The 16427-nt window shown below is 56.3% G+C and overlaps 1 protein-coding gene and 1 long non-coding RNA gene across 4 annotated transcripts; both read left to right on the plus strand.

Moving 5' to 3' along the window:
* Positions 1 to 824: 824 nt before the first annotated feature.
* PAFAH2 (platelet activating factor acetylhydrolase 2) lies at positions 825 to 6412 on the plus strand. Of its 3 annotated transcripts, none has more exons than XM_068917601.1 (11): positions 1019 to 1212; positions 1371 to 1476; positions 1638 to 1788; positions 2046 to 2142; positions 2349 to 2417; positions 2570 to 2711; positions 4032 to 4145; positions 4456 to 4547; positions 4683 to 4853; positions 5550 to 5698; positions 6042 to 6412. In XM_068917601.1, exons 2-11 carry the CDS (start codon positions 1387 to 1389, stop codon positions 6134 to 6136), a joined length of 1170 nt encoding a protein of 389 aa, XP_068773702.1. In that variant the 5' UTR covers positions 1019 to 1212; positions 1371 to 1386; the 3' UTR covers positions 6137 to 6412. The 3 variants fall into 3 exon arrangements, with proteins under 3 accessions (XP_068773703.1, XP_068773702.1, XP_068773704.1); XM_068917603.1 differs by lacking the exon at positions 6042 to 6412 and adding an exon at positions 4969 to 5027 and having other exon boundaries at positions 1062 to 1212; XM_068917602.1 differs by lacking the exon at positions 4032 to 4145 and having other exon boundaries at positions 825 to 1212.
* Positions 6413 to 7270: 858 nt separating this feature from the next.
* LOC138062043 (uncharacterized) lies at positions 7271 to 15831 on the plus strand. The gene is made up of 5 exons (XR_011136024.1): positions 7271 to 7599; positions 10199 to 10383; positions 11554 to 11699; positions 13795 to 13812; positions 15566 to 15831. It is a non-coding gene; the product is annotated as an uncharacterized lncRNA (long non-coding RNA).
* Positions 15832 to 16427: the final 596 nt, after the last annotated feature.

Raw genomic sequence — 16427 nt, forward strand, 5'->3', positions numbered from 1 at the left:
GGGCCGGTGTCACCCGCTGCTGCCACCCGACCCGTCACCGGGCACCGCTGCAAAGTCTGGCCCCGGCCTCTTTGCACCCTCCCTGCACAGGTTTAAGTGCATTGATAAGATTCCCCCCTCCAGGCCCTTAACCAGCTCTGTGGCCCTTCGCTAGACTCGCTCCTGCACCTCCAGGTCTCTCATACCGGGGAGCCCAGCGCTGGGGGGGGCACTGGGAGCTCTGGGGGGCACTGGGAGCTGTAGTTCAGCAGGGGAAACGGGTCCAGTCCTTGGGGGATGCTGGGAGATGTAGTCCAGAGCCCAGGGCTTGCTGGGAATTGTAGTGTCTCAAGCACAAGGACTGCTGGGAGTTGTAGTGCTCCTACCCCGGGGGCTGCTGGGAGCTGTAGTTCTGCACAGGCAGGGTGCAGGGCGCCGCCCCCACCTGTCCTTGGTGGCTCTGGTGGGTGCTCGGGGCTGGCGGCCGCTTGCATCTAGCCCTGCGCTGACCTCTCACTCGCGTTCCCCTAGGCACTGATCTCTTGCTCGTGCACAGCCCTCTACTGCCCCTTTGCTCACACACAGCCCTGCACTGCCCCCTTGCTCGTGCACAGCCCTGCACTGCCCCCTTGCTCGCACACCAAGTGAACCACCCCCAGGCTCTGCAGGGCCTCTGCGAGCTGCCCCCTTCCCTGGCCCCATGGGGACAGCCATCGGCTGCCGGCCCGGGGAGAGGCACGTGCAGGTGACGCGCGGCCGCCGGGGCGCAGCACGGCTCGGGGAGCCCCTCCAGCTCCAGCTGCCGGCCGGGGGAGGCAGCTCGCGGGGAGGGAGGCCGGCCGGCCACGGGACAAGCAGCGAGCGCCACGGCCGCCCTGGGGGGCCCGGACCCCGCGCCCTGCCGGGACGCAGCCTGCCGGGCTCCTGCCCCGGGACGCCTCTGGTGCGGGCGCGCAGCGGGCGTTTAAGCTGCCTGGAGCCAGAGAGAAAAAGAGCTGAGTTTAATCACTGATCAGACGCGAGGACTTGGCTCGAGCAGGAGCTTTGCAAAGCCTGCGGGGGCGGTCGGCTGCGCTGGGAGAACGCGACCGGGGCAAGGTGCAAGCGGCGGCGCTGGAAACAGGACCCAGGAGTCCTGGCTCCCGGCTTTGCCGCTCGCCATTGCCCCGCGCTGTCCGCGCCGCCACTAGGAAGCGTGGGAACGGGAAGCCTCGTTTCTCTTCCTGCTGCCCTGTGAGTTTGCATCACAACCCAGCTTAATAAAACACCCCCCGGCCTGGGCCGCGCTCGCGGCGGCCCCCCCGGCCTGGGCCGCGCTGGGAGGCCCGGGAAGGCGAGGGGGGGAAGCGGGAGGGCCGGAGCGGCGGTGCTGACCCCGCGCCTCTGCCTAGGCTCGGCCGCGGCGGCATGGGGGGCGCAGCGTCGCTGGCGCTGCCCTGGGCCGCGGGACCTCACCCGGTGGGCTGCGCGGACGTGATGGTGGGCCGCACGCGGCAGGTAGGGCAGGGGAGCGCCGCGGGGCCCAGCTTCCTCCCCCCCCCGCTGTGGCCGCTGCCTCCCCCTCGCAGCCGGCCGGGACGCTCCCGGCGCGGGAACGACGCCCGCGGCGTGGGAATCCCGGGTCTCTCTCGGCCCCACGCGTCCCCTCTCTCCTTCAGGGGCTTTTCTTCCGCCTCTTCTACCCCTGCCAGCCCCGGGAAGGGGCCGAGCGGCCGCTCTGGATCCCGCGCTACGAGTACTGCGGCGGGCTGGCCGACTTCGTCAACCGGAGCCGGCGGTGGTGCGCGCCCCTGCTCAGCTTCGCCTTCGGTAAGGGGGGCGGCCGGCAGCCCGGCGCCACCCCGGCGCCTGCCCTGCCCCACGGGGACCCCGGCCCGGCCGGTCAGCCCGTCCCGCGTGCCCCGAGGAGCCCGGGCGTTGCAGGCGACACCGGTGTGGAGCAGGGCCCTGCCGCGCTCTGGGACGCCCCGACGGTTCGGTCCTGGGATTGCTGTAGCAGCCCCCGGGGGGCAATTTCCTCCCTTTTTCTGGGGAACCGCTCTCCGCTCTGCACCGCTTTCCCGCAGGGGCTTGCAGAGTGCCGGTGAGCTGGAACGGGCCCTTCAAACCCGGCAGCACCAGGTACCCGCTGATCATCTTCTCCCACGGCCTGGGAGCATTTCGGTAAGACGTCCTGCCCCGCTGCACCGGCCGAGGCCGGGGAGGGGGCGCGGGGTCTGTCGTGCCCGGCCACCCCCTGCTCTGCTGTGATTTAGTGGCGATCGAGCCAGAGCGATTCCCAGCGCCGGGCAACGCCGGGGCCTCCCCCGCGGCTGGCTCGGGATGCGCTCGGCAGCTCCCGGCGGCAGCCCTGACCCGGCCGTTCCCAGCACCGTGTACTCGGCCGTCTGCGCGGAGCTGGCGTCCCGGGGGCTCGTGGTGGCGGCGCTGGAGCACAGGTGGGCACCTCGGTCCCCGCGGCTTCGCTCGGCCGCTCCGTTTCGTCGCAGATTCGGCAGCCTTGGGCAGCCCGCCATCCCGCCGGCGGCTCGGGGGCGACTGCCCACCGGTGCCCGCCGCGACGCAGCCCCCTGCCCTCTCGCCGGCGCAGGGACCACTCTGCCTCCGCGACGTACTTCTGCCCGGCAGAGGCTGGCGAGGCCGCGGCCGCCGCGGAGGCGCTGCGGGAGGAGTGGATCCCCTACCGCCGGGTCCCCCCCGGACAGAAGGAATTTCACTTCCGGAACAAGCAGGTACCGGGTTCAGGATGGGCCATGGGTGATGTTCCTCCTCCTCCCTGCAAGCGGGAAACAAAAAAAAGTCTGTTTAACCAGTCCCAGCTTCAGGTAACACCAGGAGGAGCCGGGCTGGGTCGTGCTGCGGTTCCTGCCCCGCTGGATGCTGGACTTTATCCGCATCCTTGCGAGAAATGGACTTCCTTCCCAGGGCGGCTCCACCGGCCGCGCGGCTCGGACCTGTCGCCAGAGCCGCCGGGGTTTTGTTCGCGCTTTGATTTTTAAGTGCCTCTAGGATAAGGCCGGACGGCTGCCTGCTTGCGAGCAGGAAGGTCCCCTGCTCAGCGAGGGCCTCCCCGCCGCTCGTTGCTGCCTCACCGAAAAGGACGACACGGAGATGAGATTTGCCACAGAAAATCCCTCTAGGAAACGGAGTGGTCCGTTTGCTCTGCCTGGCGCCACATTGCTCAACCGAGGGGAATAGTTTTCCTCTGCCGATGAACCCATCAGTATAAACGCTGAAGGTGAAAGATAAATAATTCAAGAAAAAAAGAAAGAGGGAAATGATTGCCCGGTTCGGCTCAGCAATGGCTCCCAACGTTAGTGGGAGCGGGGAAGGTGGGGAGACGTGTTTTAGACTGAGGGGTTTGTCATTGATTGCCTCAGGGAAAAGCCTTTACATGTGCACGTCAAACAACATCGCATCCTTGCGGGAGCGGAGAACAGCGTCCCAGCGCGACTCCAGGCCTGCAGGCAGCAGCGCCGCTCTGCCGCCGCGGCCGGCGGCTCCTCCGCCGACAGCCGAGCGGGGCCGGCCGGGCTCCGGCTGCTTGGCTCGGGGCGGCTAGCGAGGCAAACGGGTGCTCTCTCTGCCTTGCTGCTTTATCCCTGTAGCAGCAATGTTTTGCTTCTCTCCAGCAGTTTGTGGCATCAGATTAGCTGAATTCAAACAAAAAAAAAAAAAGAAAGAAAACGAAAAGAAACTGTTGCAACAAATTCATTGCATCCGCTGGGAGCCCCCACGGTGCAGCCTGTCTCACCTGCAGTACCGCAGAGCAAGCCCTGCCGCGTCTGAGCGCTGCGGTTTTGGAGCGAAGAAGCAGTGAGTGGGGCCAGGACTCCTGGGTTCGCTCCCTCGCCGCTGTGCCGGCTTCCTCGGATGGTTCAGGCCTAAATTTTTGCTCGCTGGAAGAGCCAGGGCTGCAGGGTCCGGCTGCAGGGTCCCCTGTGGAAGGCAGCTTAGGGACACAGGAGACAGCAGCATCTGGGAGGATCCGGCCCTTAATTTGCAGGACGGAGGCGCTGGGTTAACTGGGGAGGGGGCAACTCTCGCTCCAGGTTCATCAGAGAGCGGGCGAATGCATGCGAGGGCTCCAGCTCTTCGAGGACATCAGCAGCGGTAAATCTGTCCCAAACGTCCTTCACAGCGACTTCGATCTGTCTGTGCTGCAGGTGTGTAGACCCGTCTGTGCTGCAGAGATCCCCAGGCCCAGCCTGGGGGTTTAGTCTGGCTCAGAGGGGGTTCAGGCCCTGGCTGTGCCTTTGGGGAAGGATCAGGCCTTGCTACGTGTGAGTGTTGCCCCGTGGAACAAGCAGGGGTCTGTGCAGACCCACAGCCACCTACATCTCTGCTTTTTGTTGCCTCTCTTCCCCCTTTTCTCCTCCACGCATGCTGGAGAAGCCCTAGATTTGGCTTTCCTAATTCAGGACCTTCTAAAGCAAGATTTGGGTGCAGGCTCCTCTAGCCTTCTCTTTTTTGCAGGACAGCATTGATTTGACCAAAGTCGCTGTCATGGGCCATTCCTTCGGTGGCATCACGGCAGTGTTGGCCACGGTGAAGGAGCCCCGCTTCAGGTGAGGAGCCCTGGGGACGGCTGCCAGCAGAGCCTGGGAGTCTGCGGGCACCGGGACATGCCGGTGTGACGTGTCCCGGCGGGAAGGGAAGCCGCGGTGCCGGGAGGCCGGCTCAGCGTGGCTGTCCTGCTGCAGGTGTGCGGTTGCCCTCGACGCCTGGATGTTCCCCTTGGACAACGCGCTGTACCCGGAGGTGAGCAAGCCCGTGCTCTTCATCAACACTGAGAAGTTCCAGACACCGGAAAGCGTTGCCAAAATGAAGAGGCTGAGCTCCAGAAACAGCCAGACGAAGATTATAACCATCCTGTGAGTCAAGGGCTGGCGACACGCACCCTTCTCCCCATCTCCCGTGCCTTAGTTTCCCCATCTGTAAAAAGGGCAGGGTAACAGCTACCTTGCCTTAGCATGCGCCAATTCCTAGAGATGAGCGACGCTGTCTGAAAGTGAGGGCTGACATCTAGACCGTGCACTGACGTGCTGGTACGTGGCTGCTCCCCGAGGAGCCTGCTTGCTGCAGGGAGGACGGTTCTCCCACGTCCTTGCAAGTCCCGTTGGAGCACAGCGGCAGCTCAGCTCCATTTTCCTCTTCCTCCTCCTCTACCACCTTCCATACTTTCTCCTCCTCTTTCCAGCCCTGCTTTCTCCTTTACCCAGCTTTCCCTTTTCTCATGTACCCGGAAACCGTCTTTCCTGCCTCCAAACCCTCACTGAACCCCGCTCTCTCCTGCAACCTCCTCATCCCCATCTGCCCTTGTTGCTCTCGTTGGAGACGGCTGTTGTCTCCCTGGGGCAGCCTGGGAGCTCTGCCTTGCTTCCTGGTGCCGTGAGCCCCACGCCTGGACAGGGGGGAGACGCTGCACGCCAAGCACGGCAGCGCGTTGCTGGCACCTTGCCTGCGCTGGGAACACCGTGCAGGTCCCTGCCGGGGGTACCTGCGAGCCGTGTCCGAGCAGGACGGCCTCTTCGTAGCTCTCACTGAAGCAGATCCCTTCCCCTCCTCAGGGGATCCGTGCACCAGAGCCAGACCGACTTCACCTTTCTGACCGGGAAGTTCGTCAACCGCATCTTCAGCACGAGGGGCTCCCTCGACCCCTACAAGTGCCTGGATATCAACAGCCGGGCGGCTCTGGCCTTCCTGCAAAGGCACCTGAGTACGGCGCAGGGTGGAGGGCGCTCCTGGTCGGGGCTCGGGAGGGCGAGAGGGCGTCCGTGGTGGTTGAGCTTGACGCTTCCCGTCCCGTATTGAGGGTGGCCTTGGCAGTCACAGCGTGAGCCTCGCGGGCTTGGAGGCAGCCGGGCTCCCGTCCTCCGGGCGAGGGCAGCTGAGGCTCTGACGCGCTGAGAGGTTGCGTCTCTTTCCAGCCCTTTCCTTAAGGCTGCTGGAAAGTTTTACAGCCCAAAGCAAACGTGTCCAGTGGCTCCTTTGCTTTCATGCACGGAGCCTGGCCAGGCTGGTAATTGCTGGAGTAACTCTGCGATCTCTGCTCCGTCCAGACCTGAACGAGGAGTTTGATCAGTGGGACCATCTCCTTGAAGGCATCGGCGACTCGGTCGCTGCAGAAGCGCCCTTGTGCCGCTCCAGCCTCTAGCCTGCTGCGAGTCCAGCCGGCAAGCACTCTGGGGAGCCGGGTACCCGGAAATCAACTGCTTCTCATCCCAAATGAACCACTCAGTAACTAACCTCCAGAGGGTGGGAGGTCCCGGGGGGAGAGCAGGGCCTGGGGACCGCGCTTGTAGGACGTTTGCATCAGCGTCTTGTGGCTGCGGTGCTCTCACTGCGGTGGCTGCTCTGTGCAATGAGAACTGGCGGTGGAGCAAAGGGAATAAAATCCCTGGGGGCAACGAATGCGTCCCCGGTCACTTGATACCCTTCTTGCGTGCACACGGGGACGTGGGCGTTGATCCCTTGCTGGGCCTGGCTGGATCCACTGCAGTGGACACATCTGGCAGGAGCAGACGGAGGGTTTGTTACCGGCGGGTCTGCGATAGCTCAGCCAAGGGCCAAAAAACCTGCACAAAGGAAGATGCAGCATAAGGGCTCCAAGCACAAAGAGAAAACCCTGCTTGCTGTCCTGGAAAACTGACCAGATTGCTGACTTCAGGCCCAAAATTTGGGGAAAGGGAAAGAGAAAGGTTTTTAACAAGAGGCTGGCTGGAAGTGTCTTCGAGCTTGTTGCCCCAACAGTGAGGGGGGGGTGAAATGGGGAGTGAGATCAGCGCCAGGCACAGGAGGGCGACGGCCCAGCCTGGCTGCACAGTGTAAAGAGCAGCACTGCTGCAAACGGACTGCAGGCACAAGCACGTGTTGGCGCTGGAAATAAAATGCTTGAGAAGTATCTGTAATACATTCCTGGGTAATACCAGGGATATTAGAGCAAGGGGGGCTTTTCGAGGAGGGGCTGATCCTCAGCTGTCACGAAGCAGCACGGCAGCACTGAAGCCTGTGGAGCTGCACTGATTTCCCCCCCTTGGAGCCTCCTCGGGCTTTCTCCTGGGGCACTGCAGCGGCACTCCTGGACACGCTGCTTCGGCAGCTGCTTTAAATACCCAGGATCGTGGCACGCCATCTGCTTTCCCATTGTCCCCTCCGACTCCGGCATGGCGTTCCTGCTGCGAGACGCGCAGGGTGACGGCAATGTCAGCCCCCGCTTGGCTTCGTTGGGTGAAACGGCTCCTGCTCACGCTGCCTGTCACTTCCCTCCCAGGGAAGGCTGTTACGAACAGCAGCTCTCCGTGCTGCGCAGAGGCCGGGTTTCTTCGGGGGCCAAGGCTGCGGGAGGGTGGGCTTGGATGGCGCATGCTGTTCCTCATCCGGTGGCAGCAGGTGACACAGGTCCTGAGTGCCTGAGCCAGCAAAGCGCTCAGGGCTCCTCCTGGGAAGAAAAGGGAGTGGAAAAGCGTCGGTTCTCGCTCTCTTCCAACGCTCACGTTGCTTGTGTGACCGTGACAGCCTCGTCGTCACCTGGCAGAGAGGAGCCCAGCACCTCGGCTCTGCAGAGCCCAGCGCTGGATCCCTCCGCACAGGGTGCTCGGGGAGCGCTGTTAATTGAGGGTAAGTCCTAGAGCTGAAGTCGCTCCGGGAAGGTGCAGGAGCAGAGAGGAAGTATTTCCACGTTTCCTTGGCTCTCCTGTGAGATGAAGGACTGGTGTCAAACAGGACTCCAAGACCCCAGCGTTTTTGAGTCTTCCACATTTTTTAAACCGATTTACCAGTCTCCCTAAAGCACCGCCTCTGGCCCTGTTGCTGTGCACCAACCGAGGAAGCCTCGGGACCGTGCTGCCGCGATGCTGAGGCTGCGTAGGGGACATTCAAGGTCAGGGCATGCGACGAATTGTGTGGGAAAGCTCATGGGTGCAGAGCCCGTGAGGAGGAAATGCCTCTCCATCCCTTTGTAACAGCGAGAGACAGTGACTGGTGCAGAAATCAAGTCCCATTTCCTCCTCGAATTAGCACTGCCTGGGATCTGTTGTGACAGTTACATGAGAGCAGCTCGCGGCCGCCCGGCTCTAGCACAGCACAGCTGAGGAAGGCCATAAATTCTGCAAGACTCTTATGTAAAGGCTTTTGGGAAGGGGGTGGGGGAAACAGCCTGTGGTTTGCTCAGAGGGCGACTCGGAAATATGTTAACCCTTCGGTTTGCAGAAAGCTGCTTTTATCGTTGCTGGCGCACGTGGGGCTGGGGGAGAGGGGAAGCGGGCAGATGTCCTTCTGCCTGGCCCAGCATCCCGCTCTCCTGCCGCTTTCCCCTTTCCAAGGTCAGCCTTGGGCACCCAGGACCGTGTTCCCAGTTCCCTGTGTGCCTCTGGAATAAAACGCTGCCAGATCAGCTGGGCTTTGCTGCTGGACGGTCAGGGCGACTGCCTGAGCCCCATGGAGCAGGGTCAACGGGATGCTCGGATATCGAGCCCCAGCGCAGCGACTGGAGGCCTTTGTGCCACTGGTCTTGCTGCTGGGGCTTGAACAAGTCTTAGTGCCCCTTTTTCCCCATTTCCTAACGCAGTGTTTTGAGATGCCAGGCTGAAGGACTAACTCTCCATCCTTCTCCAGGCAGCTCTGTGGTTTCAGTGTTGGTTCCAGGCTCCTGTTTAAGGCAGAAGGAAGAGGAGAGTTTGGAAAAGCCCCTGATGCCCGACACCCTCTTCCCTTCGCTCCGTCAGCACCTGCCTCCTCTGCTCCTCCACGTGCTCTAGGGGTGCAGGAGCCCTTTTTGAGCACTTTCCTACTTCATTGACTCACTGCCTTGGCTTTAAAATCCAGCCCGGAGCCATCCCTTCAGTCAGCCTCCTCCCGCGAGCAGCTCTGCCTCCCCCCCTCCATTACACGCTCATGTCTCCAGCCCGGCGGCAGCGGGCGTGAGAGATGCCGCACAAATCCCCAGCGTTAAGGAGCGAGCGAGGAAGGTGTTTCTGCCGCTTCTCGGGTTGATTGGATCGTTTTCCTGGGCCCTGGAGGTCACAAAGATGAGACAGCTCTGCTGGAGTCAGCATTTCGCAGGCCGGTAATGGAGTCGCGCCGTGCTCGGCAGTGACAAAGAGCATCGTCCCCAGCCACCTGCCTGCGGGGTGGGAAGCGGCGGTGGGAGCCCTCCCGGGCCTTTGGGGCAGCTGAGCCTGCTCTGCGCTCGCCTGCAGCACCCAGGAAGGGTTTCCTGAGTGCCAGGATGCCGCCCCTTGCTGACCGTGAACTGCGGAGCTAGACAGCCCTCAGCCGCCTGCACAGCGGGCCGTGCGGCTGCTCCCCGGGCCGTGCCCCCGAGCCGGGGTCTGTCCAGAGAGCCACCCTGCTGTCACCTCGGCCGGGCACCTCGCGGGAGCCTGGACCGTGTCCTGGCCACGTTGACCCACAAGCATCAGCTCTTGGGCACCGTGTTTGCTCCCCTTACGACACATAGCTTTGGATTTGAACGCGGAATAGGTTTGATATCGCCAGCGTATGGAGGGACGTTGCTCAGGGGCACGGGAAGGAAATAACCTTCTTGCCGTCCTGGCCACTGCTCCCAGGCGCTGACTCTGCTGCCGTGGAGGCGTCAGCACCTGGGTCACCCAACGGCAGACCCGGAGCTCAGCTGTCCCCTGCCCTGCAGTATCATGCTTCGGGAAGGGGTCACTTCTACCCAAGCATTTCAATGCAATCTGCTTTAATATTCAGACGGGTGGCTTTAAAAGCAAACAAACAACAACAACAAAAAGCGCTGCCCATTTGTATTCCTCTCACAGCCGCGCTTGCAGCGTAGCCGGGGCGCGCGCGGATGCGTTCCTCTAACCCACGGCTCCTCTCCGCCGAGCCGCCGCCGTCCCCCGACCCGCCTCGACTCCACAGCCACCGCTTGGAGCTGAAATCTGAAATCTTAGCATCTTAAAGCCCAGAGTTTTCTTGCTGTCCTCCTCGCCCGCCGCCCAGCCTGCCCGCGGCTCCCCCTCCCCAGGGAAGCCCCCCGCCGGCGGCTCCCTCCCCACCCTCCGCACAGGGGTCGCCAGCCAGAGCCTGACGCCGAATTCGCCGCGGCTCAGAAAGCCTCGTTTCCTCCTCCGAAGCTTCCCCCTTGGTTTAATTAATGCAAATTGAAACATGTGTTCAAACCACCTTTTAATCACCATAACACTTACTGTTGGGTTGTGATTTTTTTTTTCTTTTTTCTTGTATTTTTAAGGAAAAAAGCAAGGCCTGGATTCACGACGGCAGGCGCCGCCCTGCAAGCCCGTGAGCCCCACGCGGCGTTTTTTAGGCGTCCGGCCGCGCGTGGGGCTCGGCCTCGGCGCTGGGGCAGGCACGGTGCTAAGCCAGCTCCTCATCCCAGCCAGGGCAGCACCCTCTTGGGCGCAATTCATTTAATTGGTGAGTATACGCTTGTTTTTATATTGATTTTTCCATTGGCAACCCAAAACTCGGGCGATTCCCCCCAGTTGTTGTCATTTAACGCACCGCCTTCCAGGCCACCTTGAGCTGGAAACCCCGGACTTTTGCAACGCCTGGGGATTTGGCTCAACTTCATCTTCCTCCAAAGCACCTGTTTCTCCTACTCAAGTCATGAGCGGGATCAGGGCTCGGCCCGGCAGCTGACCCTCGAGCCGTGGCGCGGCCACGCTGCGCTGCAGGGCGTCTGCCACATTTTGAAGACAAAACTGCTTTTTTCAACAGCGTTAAGTTTTAACTCCGCGGCGGAAGCCCCGTTTGAGGCTGGAGCTGTCGTCTACTGCTTGCTGCATAGGCAACGAGAGGCGATTCCTGACAAAATGGGGGATACGAGGGCGGGGAAGGGACACTGAGGCGCCGGCGGAGGGAAGGTGACGCGTCAGGTCTCTCTGCTTCCAGGCTGCCCTGAAACTGAAAACAGGTTTTCTGGTTTTTTTGGTTAATATCCCAATCTCCCCCCCAAGATTTTCTTCCCTCCCACAGAGAGGCGACCTGCTCCCGGCCATCTGCCACGGGCGAGTGCCCAAGATGGCCGGCAGCGGCGGCTGGGGGGGAACGAGGCCGCGGTCGCCATGGCGACAGTCAGGCCGCAGCTGCCGGGCAGGGGAGGCCTGGCCTTGGCCGCTGCTGCCTGGCCCGCGACATGGCGCCTTGGCCCTGCCGGCCCCCCGGCGGGTTTCCTCGCCCCCCAGGCCGCAGCCTGAGCATGTGAGGAACTATGTTTACGTGTGATCAACTGTGCCTGGGTCGGGTTTTTTTAAATTAAAACGAAGCCCTTGACGCTGGCCGGGAGCGGGTGTCGCCGGGTGTCGATCTTCACGCGCGGCCGCGGTGCGGCGGGTTACTGCAGAAAAGCGTTTTCCCGTCAGAAAGGCCTGTTTTCACAGCTATAGTGGATGCTTCTTTTTTTTTTTTTTTAATTAATCTACTAGGAACTCAAATTAGGAGGAGGGGAAAAAAAGATCAACGGCATTAAACCAGTGCGAAGGGCAGGTACCGCTTCCATGCTGGGATTGCTGAGCGAATATAGGCAGGGGCAAAGGGGCCGGAGCGAGGGACTGGGAAGTAACCCCTTTCCATTTAAATTTGCAGGTGGAGGTGGAAGGGGAACGACTTATTTTTCCGAAAGCATCTAAGGGCTGAAACCGCAGGTTTGGAAGGCCTCGTCGGGCTGAAGTCGAACGGCGCGGTCAGAAAACGAAAGTTGTTTCTTTGGCTCGCGAGCCCTGGGGGAAGAGGCACGTTTTATTCTGTTAGTGGTGTCTGATACAGACCTTATCCCTATATATAATATATGTATGTATAAACAATCTATCTATCTATCTATCTATAAAATAGCACCCCTCGAGACTGCCACAGGACAAAAGGCATGGTCTACCGCGCAGGTCGGGGTTTCCTGCCGTACCTGAACGCGGTGTTGGGTGCTTGCAGGGGGCATGGGTTCGAAATCCTACATTTTGGTCTAAGTTGGACCTTGCGCTGCCCACGTGAGGCAAGCCACGCTCTTCAGGATTGCAAATACACCTGCTCGCCGTGCGGCAGGTCTTTGTGAAAAGTAAGTAGAGTCTGCTTTGCGAGATTTGGCAAAACCACCGATTTTGTTAGCGGAGAAGCTTCGATACCGAGGGGCCTGAGAGCTCCGCGTTTAGCATTATCATAAAATTTGCTCTTCGCAGGAACAGGCTCGGTTTGGGGCCTGTTCCAGGCTCGTTCACCTTGTGTATTTGACACGGAGGAAATCGTATACCTTTAAGAGGATTTCCATCCCTGAACTCCTCCCATTATGACACTGTCAAGCTACATTTTGTCTTGAAAGGGTGGCAGTGTTTTTAACTATATCACGCCGGGGAAGTATTAATAGCACAATAGGCTTGCTGAACTGCCCTGAGAGCCGAATACATGTTTTAAATTCAAGAAACTAATTAGGAGCTGGGGAATAATTAGTGCCATACCCAGCTTTTCTTTTCCCCGCTTCATTTGCAAAGAGCCAAAGCAAACCTCTTCACTGGCATCTTCTATTGCTGTTGAATATTTTATGGCTTCTCTGTGCATAGCTATTCCATGTGGATGTCAAAATCATGTTGTCTCCTTTGCTCTACCCCAGGTGAAATGGCTGACTGACACTCTCGAAATCTAATTAGAGCATCTCATGTCAGCTCAGTCGCAAAAAAATAAAACCTCTCTCTTAGTTCTTCTCTTCCAGGCACCCTGGTATTGCTGGGTGATGCAGCTATATGCAGCATAGTTATTTTTGAGCGCTCAGCAGATAGTTTTTTACGAGCTTCTGTGAATAGCAAAGCTCTTGGTGCTGCATATGGGAAATCTAAATACGTGAGGACTCAGACCGGGAACAGAAAGGGGAGCGCAGCAAGGATGCAGAGAAATGGGTCAAGGCCTTGCATCGCAGTTGGGAGGTATGGGAGCAAGGAGGGGAAAAAAGGGGAGATCTCCTTGCCACTTCTCATTGCGTGTTACTGAGCGTAGTGGAGGTGAGAGCTAGAATTCATATAGGCCCGTTCTTATATTTGGCAGGTTGTTCCCAGAACAGCACCACTGCAGATGAGGGTCTTGTAGGATTGGCTGGTGTCGTGAATAAAATAACCAGCTCTGAAGTGTTACCCGCTGTTGGAGTGTCAGTGATAGCTCCAACCAGTGAGAAATCTCTGGTCTCTAATAATAGTTCGGCTTGTGCTGAAGCCTTTTTCCTCGCTCTTGCCTCTCCCCAGCCATCTGTTTTGAAGAAACTTCTAGGAATTTATGCCACTGAGATCTTATCCAAATTTATCACAGGGGCAGAGACAAGCCAGAAAAGCCAAAAGCTGGGAGAGAAGACTAGGCAGAGATACAAAAGTGGTTTGAGCATGTAAAGCCTCGTTTTCATAGGAAATAAAGAATGAAAAACAATCCCAGACCTACCAACCGATTGGAAAGGGAATTCAGTTGCTCCTCTGCCCTGGCTGTATGCGAAAGCAGAGCCTACTATTTAGGCTTATGGAGAAAGACTAGATGTTGTTCAACAGCAAAGAGGTCTTACTCAGGATGAAGGTGATCAGGAGTATGTACAGCAGCCTTTAGGGTATGTTGCCACTTCAGTGTATTGGAGAACTCTTTGCAAACAGCAGAGTGCTTGTGGGGCTTTTGTCTCTAGTACATTAGAAGCTTGTATTATATTTCTACTCTGTTTAGAGTCTTGTCAGCATTTATCACTATAGTATTTGGATATCATGCAATACAGGAATGTGACTACATTTTAAGAGATGAGTATGACATTTCAGAATTATACTGCCCCAATATCAAAGCAATTAATTTATATTTTCCTCTCTCTTCTTGCAGGTGCAATTGCCATCTGTGGTGAGTGCTTTTACTTATCTCAATTTATGGAGGAATTAAGTGAGTTTGAGTGAATTTCTCAAAAAACAAACTAGGAGGAGAAGCCAGGCATCTTATCTGATTCGAGAAAATTAAGTCATTTCCAACGGTACGTTGGCAAGTGCAAATTTGTTCTAAAGGGAGCATTTTCTTAATGGTGTTTTTCAGCATAAATACAGTATCAGCCTAAGTCCCCCAGTAAACAAATACCAATCATCACAATTCTGTGGAAGAGCTTCCGTTGTGAGGGTGTAACTGCCTAAAAGTCTTGTTTTATTCTTCATTTCTGCGGACTCCTAAACTGCTTTTGGACTAAAATGTATTTTTATCCGAAGATCTGTGAGAGCTCTGCAGCCTCTAATTTTTCCTGCAAGAGCTGTGTCAGGCAGCAGCACAGAAGTATAACCACCATGCGGATGCGTAAGCTGCAGCGTAGAGACAGATTTGCTGAAGGTTAATACAAAGAGTTAGAAACACAGATGGAAAGAAATCTTGTAGTCCTGGTCTCTACTTCTGCATGCAAATTTCTTTTAAATTACTATCTCCTCTGGCAGGTTATTTATTAGTAAACTGTAGTTAAAATGCTTGACTCAGATCAAATAGTATATTGGATTTCTAGTTTAAAAATGAACTTTACCAAGACGGTGACTGTTACCAGACTCGGAAAATACTTCCTGTTAAAATTACTCTCAAAGGTGATTTAAAATAGTCTCTGACTAACAAAAAAGCTGTCAGCCCATCCACTATGGATGCCTAAGGATGGCAATGTAATACTGAGAAATCACTTTTTTTAAATTGGAGATTAAATATTTTTGCAAGTTAAAAGAGGTGCCGTGGGCTGAGTTGTCACCTAATTATGTCAGTCTCTTTTGTGGGGTATTTTGATAAGCACATCAGAGGAGCATCTTTAATCTTCATGCTAAATCTGATCACTTCACGTCCTAAATTCACACGTACAAGTCCTCTGGATGAGACCTTGACTTTTCTGTTTCAGATAGAGTGGAGCATGTTTAGATGAAGCTGAGAGGCCTTATGTTTTGGCTGTACTGAGAATTAGCCCTACTTTAGCAACCGGTGGGCAGTTACAGCTGTGGCTGGGAGCTGCACCCGGGCAATGATTTTAAGCAGGTGCAGTTATCACAGGCTTGGAAGCATGGTAGCTGCTGACCCTGTGAGTAGGTCATACTCTTAATTTATAAAGCTGTTGCCCCTTTTGGCTTCTGGAATGTCTTCTGTGGGTTTTGCTTGTGGCCCTTTATCTTTTTTTGAGATGCACAAGTTAATTGGGCTGATCTGGTTACGTTTGGGCTTGAAACAGCATGTTCCTTCTTCAACCCTGTTTTAGGGTTAGAGTAGTGACTTTCTGATGGCAATTTCTCATGTTGGTGCTTGCTTTTTTGGGGAGGGGGAACTTGAAATATAGCAAAAAGTTCTCATTGGTGATGAGGAATCTAGGAGACAAAAACTACTGCAGCCACATACTGTGAGACTTGACAAAAGAAGAATCTGTTTAGACTCCCAGTAAAAGTGTCGATAAACACAAATCGAATGCAAATTAAAGCTTTTCATATCCTCCATTTTCCTCAAGATCTGACAAAAATGAATTGCATGTAAACAAATGGGCCTTATGAAATGTCCCAAAAATAAAAACACTTTTGCAATAAGGCCAGAAATGAAATTGCCTCCATGCATTTCCAGCTACTAAAAGTTGCTGTTTCTCTTTGTGTTACAACAGTACTCAAAGATTTCAGTTTAAATTGAAAACAATTGTGGGAAGTGTTTTAAAGGCGTTACTGAAGAGTCTCACCCTAAGTGACATAGAATGGAAAACGTCAGAGTTGAGACTAGATCCCAAATCTGATTCCCAGCCCAATGCTCCTCCTGTTCAATAGACCATGTTGCTGTTTGAGAGTTCCTATCTGACCAAAATATTTGACTTTAAAGCTGATCTGCAAAGGAAGGTAAGTTCCATTCAGGTCCTTTTGCTTTCTTTCTGTCATTTTTCTTTTTTTCCTGTGAGAAGCCAGGGAAAGCACAGGGAACAGACTCTGCATGACTAGTAGTTATATCTAGCCTGCATCCCTTCTTCAAAAGCTGTGAATGATATTTCATCATCATCTCTCTGGGAGGTGAGGATTAACTAAAGGCAGTCGTACAGGTACCAAAGAAAAAGCCCCAGACCCAGAAAGCCTCATTTCCTCAGGGAAATCCTAAGATCATCCCAGGATAAGCTCACTGATTTTACTAAAAAGCATTAATATTAAATCATCCAACACACTGCTGATCTACACGGATACTAATTAGGAAATGATGAAGTGAAACACAGGCTGATGGCACGATCTCTTGGCTGCTTTGTCTTCCAGTAACGTTTACTGCAATCTAATCCAAGCACTCAAGATGTTTTATTTAAAAACACCTGTGTTGTATGTAATATCTGTGCCTAGACATATACAATGTGAGTCCCTTAGTCGCTCTTTGTCACTGCAATGTAACATGTAGGTGCTGGTACCGAGTCACGAACCCTGTGAACGTACAGCATCTGATTATGTGCCTGGTGTACCAGGCATGATGCTGAATGGTCAAGCAGTCAAAGCGTT

This window comes from Struthio camelus, chromosome 23 (genome assembly GCF_040807025.1).
Source record: "Struthio camelus isolate bStrCam1 chromosome 23, bStrCam1.hap1, whole genome shotgun sequence".
Lineage (NCBI taxonomy): Eukaryota > Metazoa > Chordata > Aves > Struthioniformes > Struthionidae > Struthio > Struthio camelus.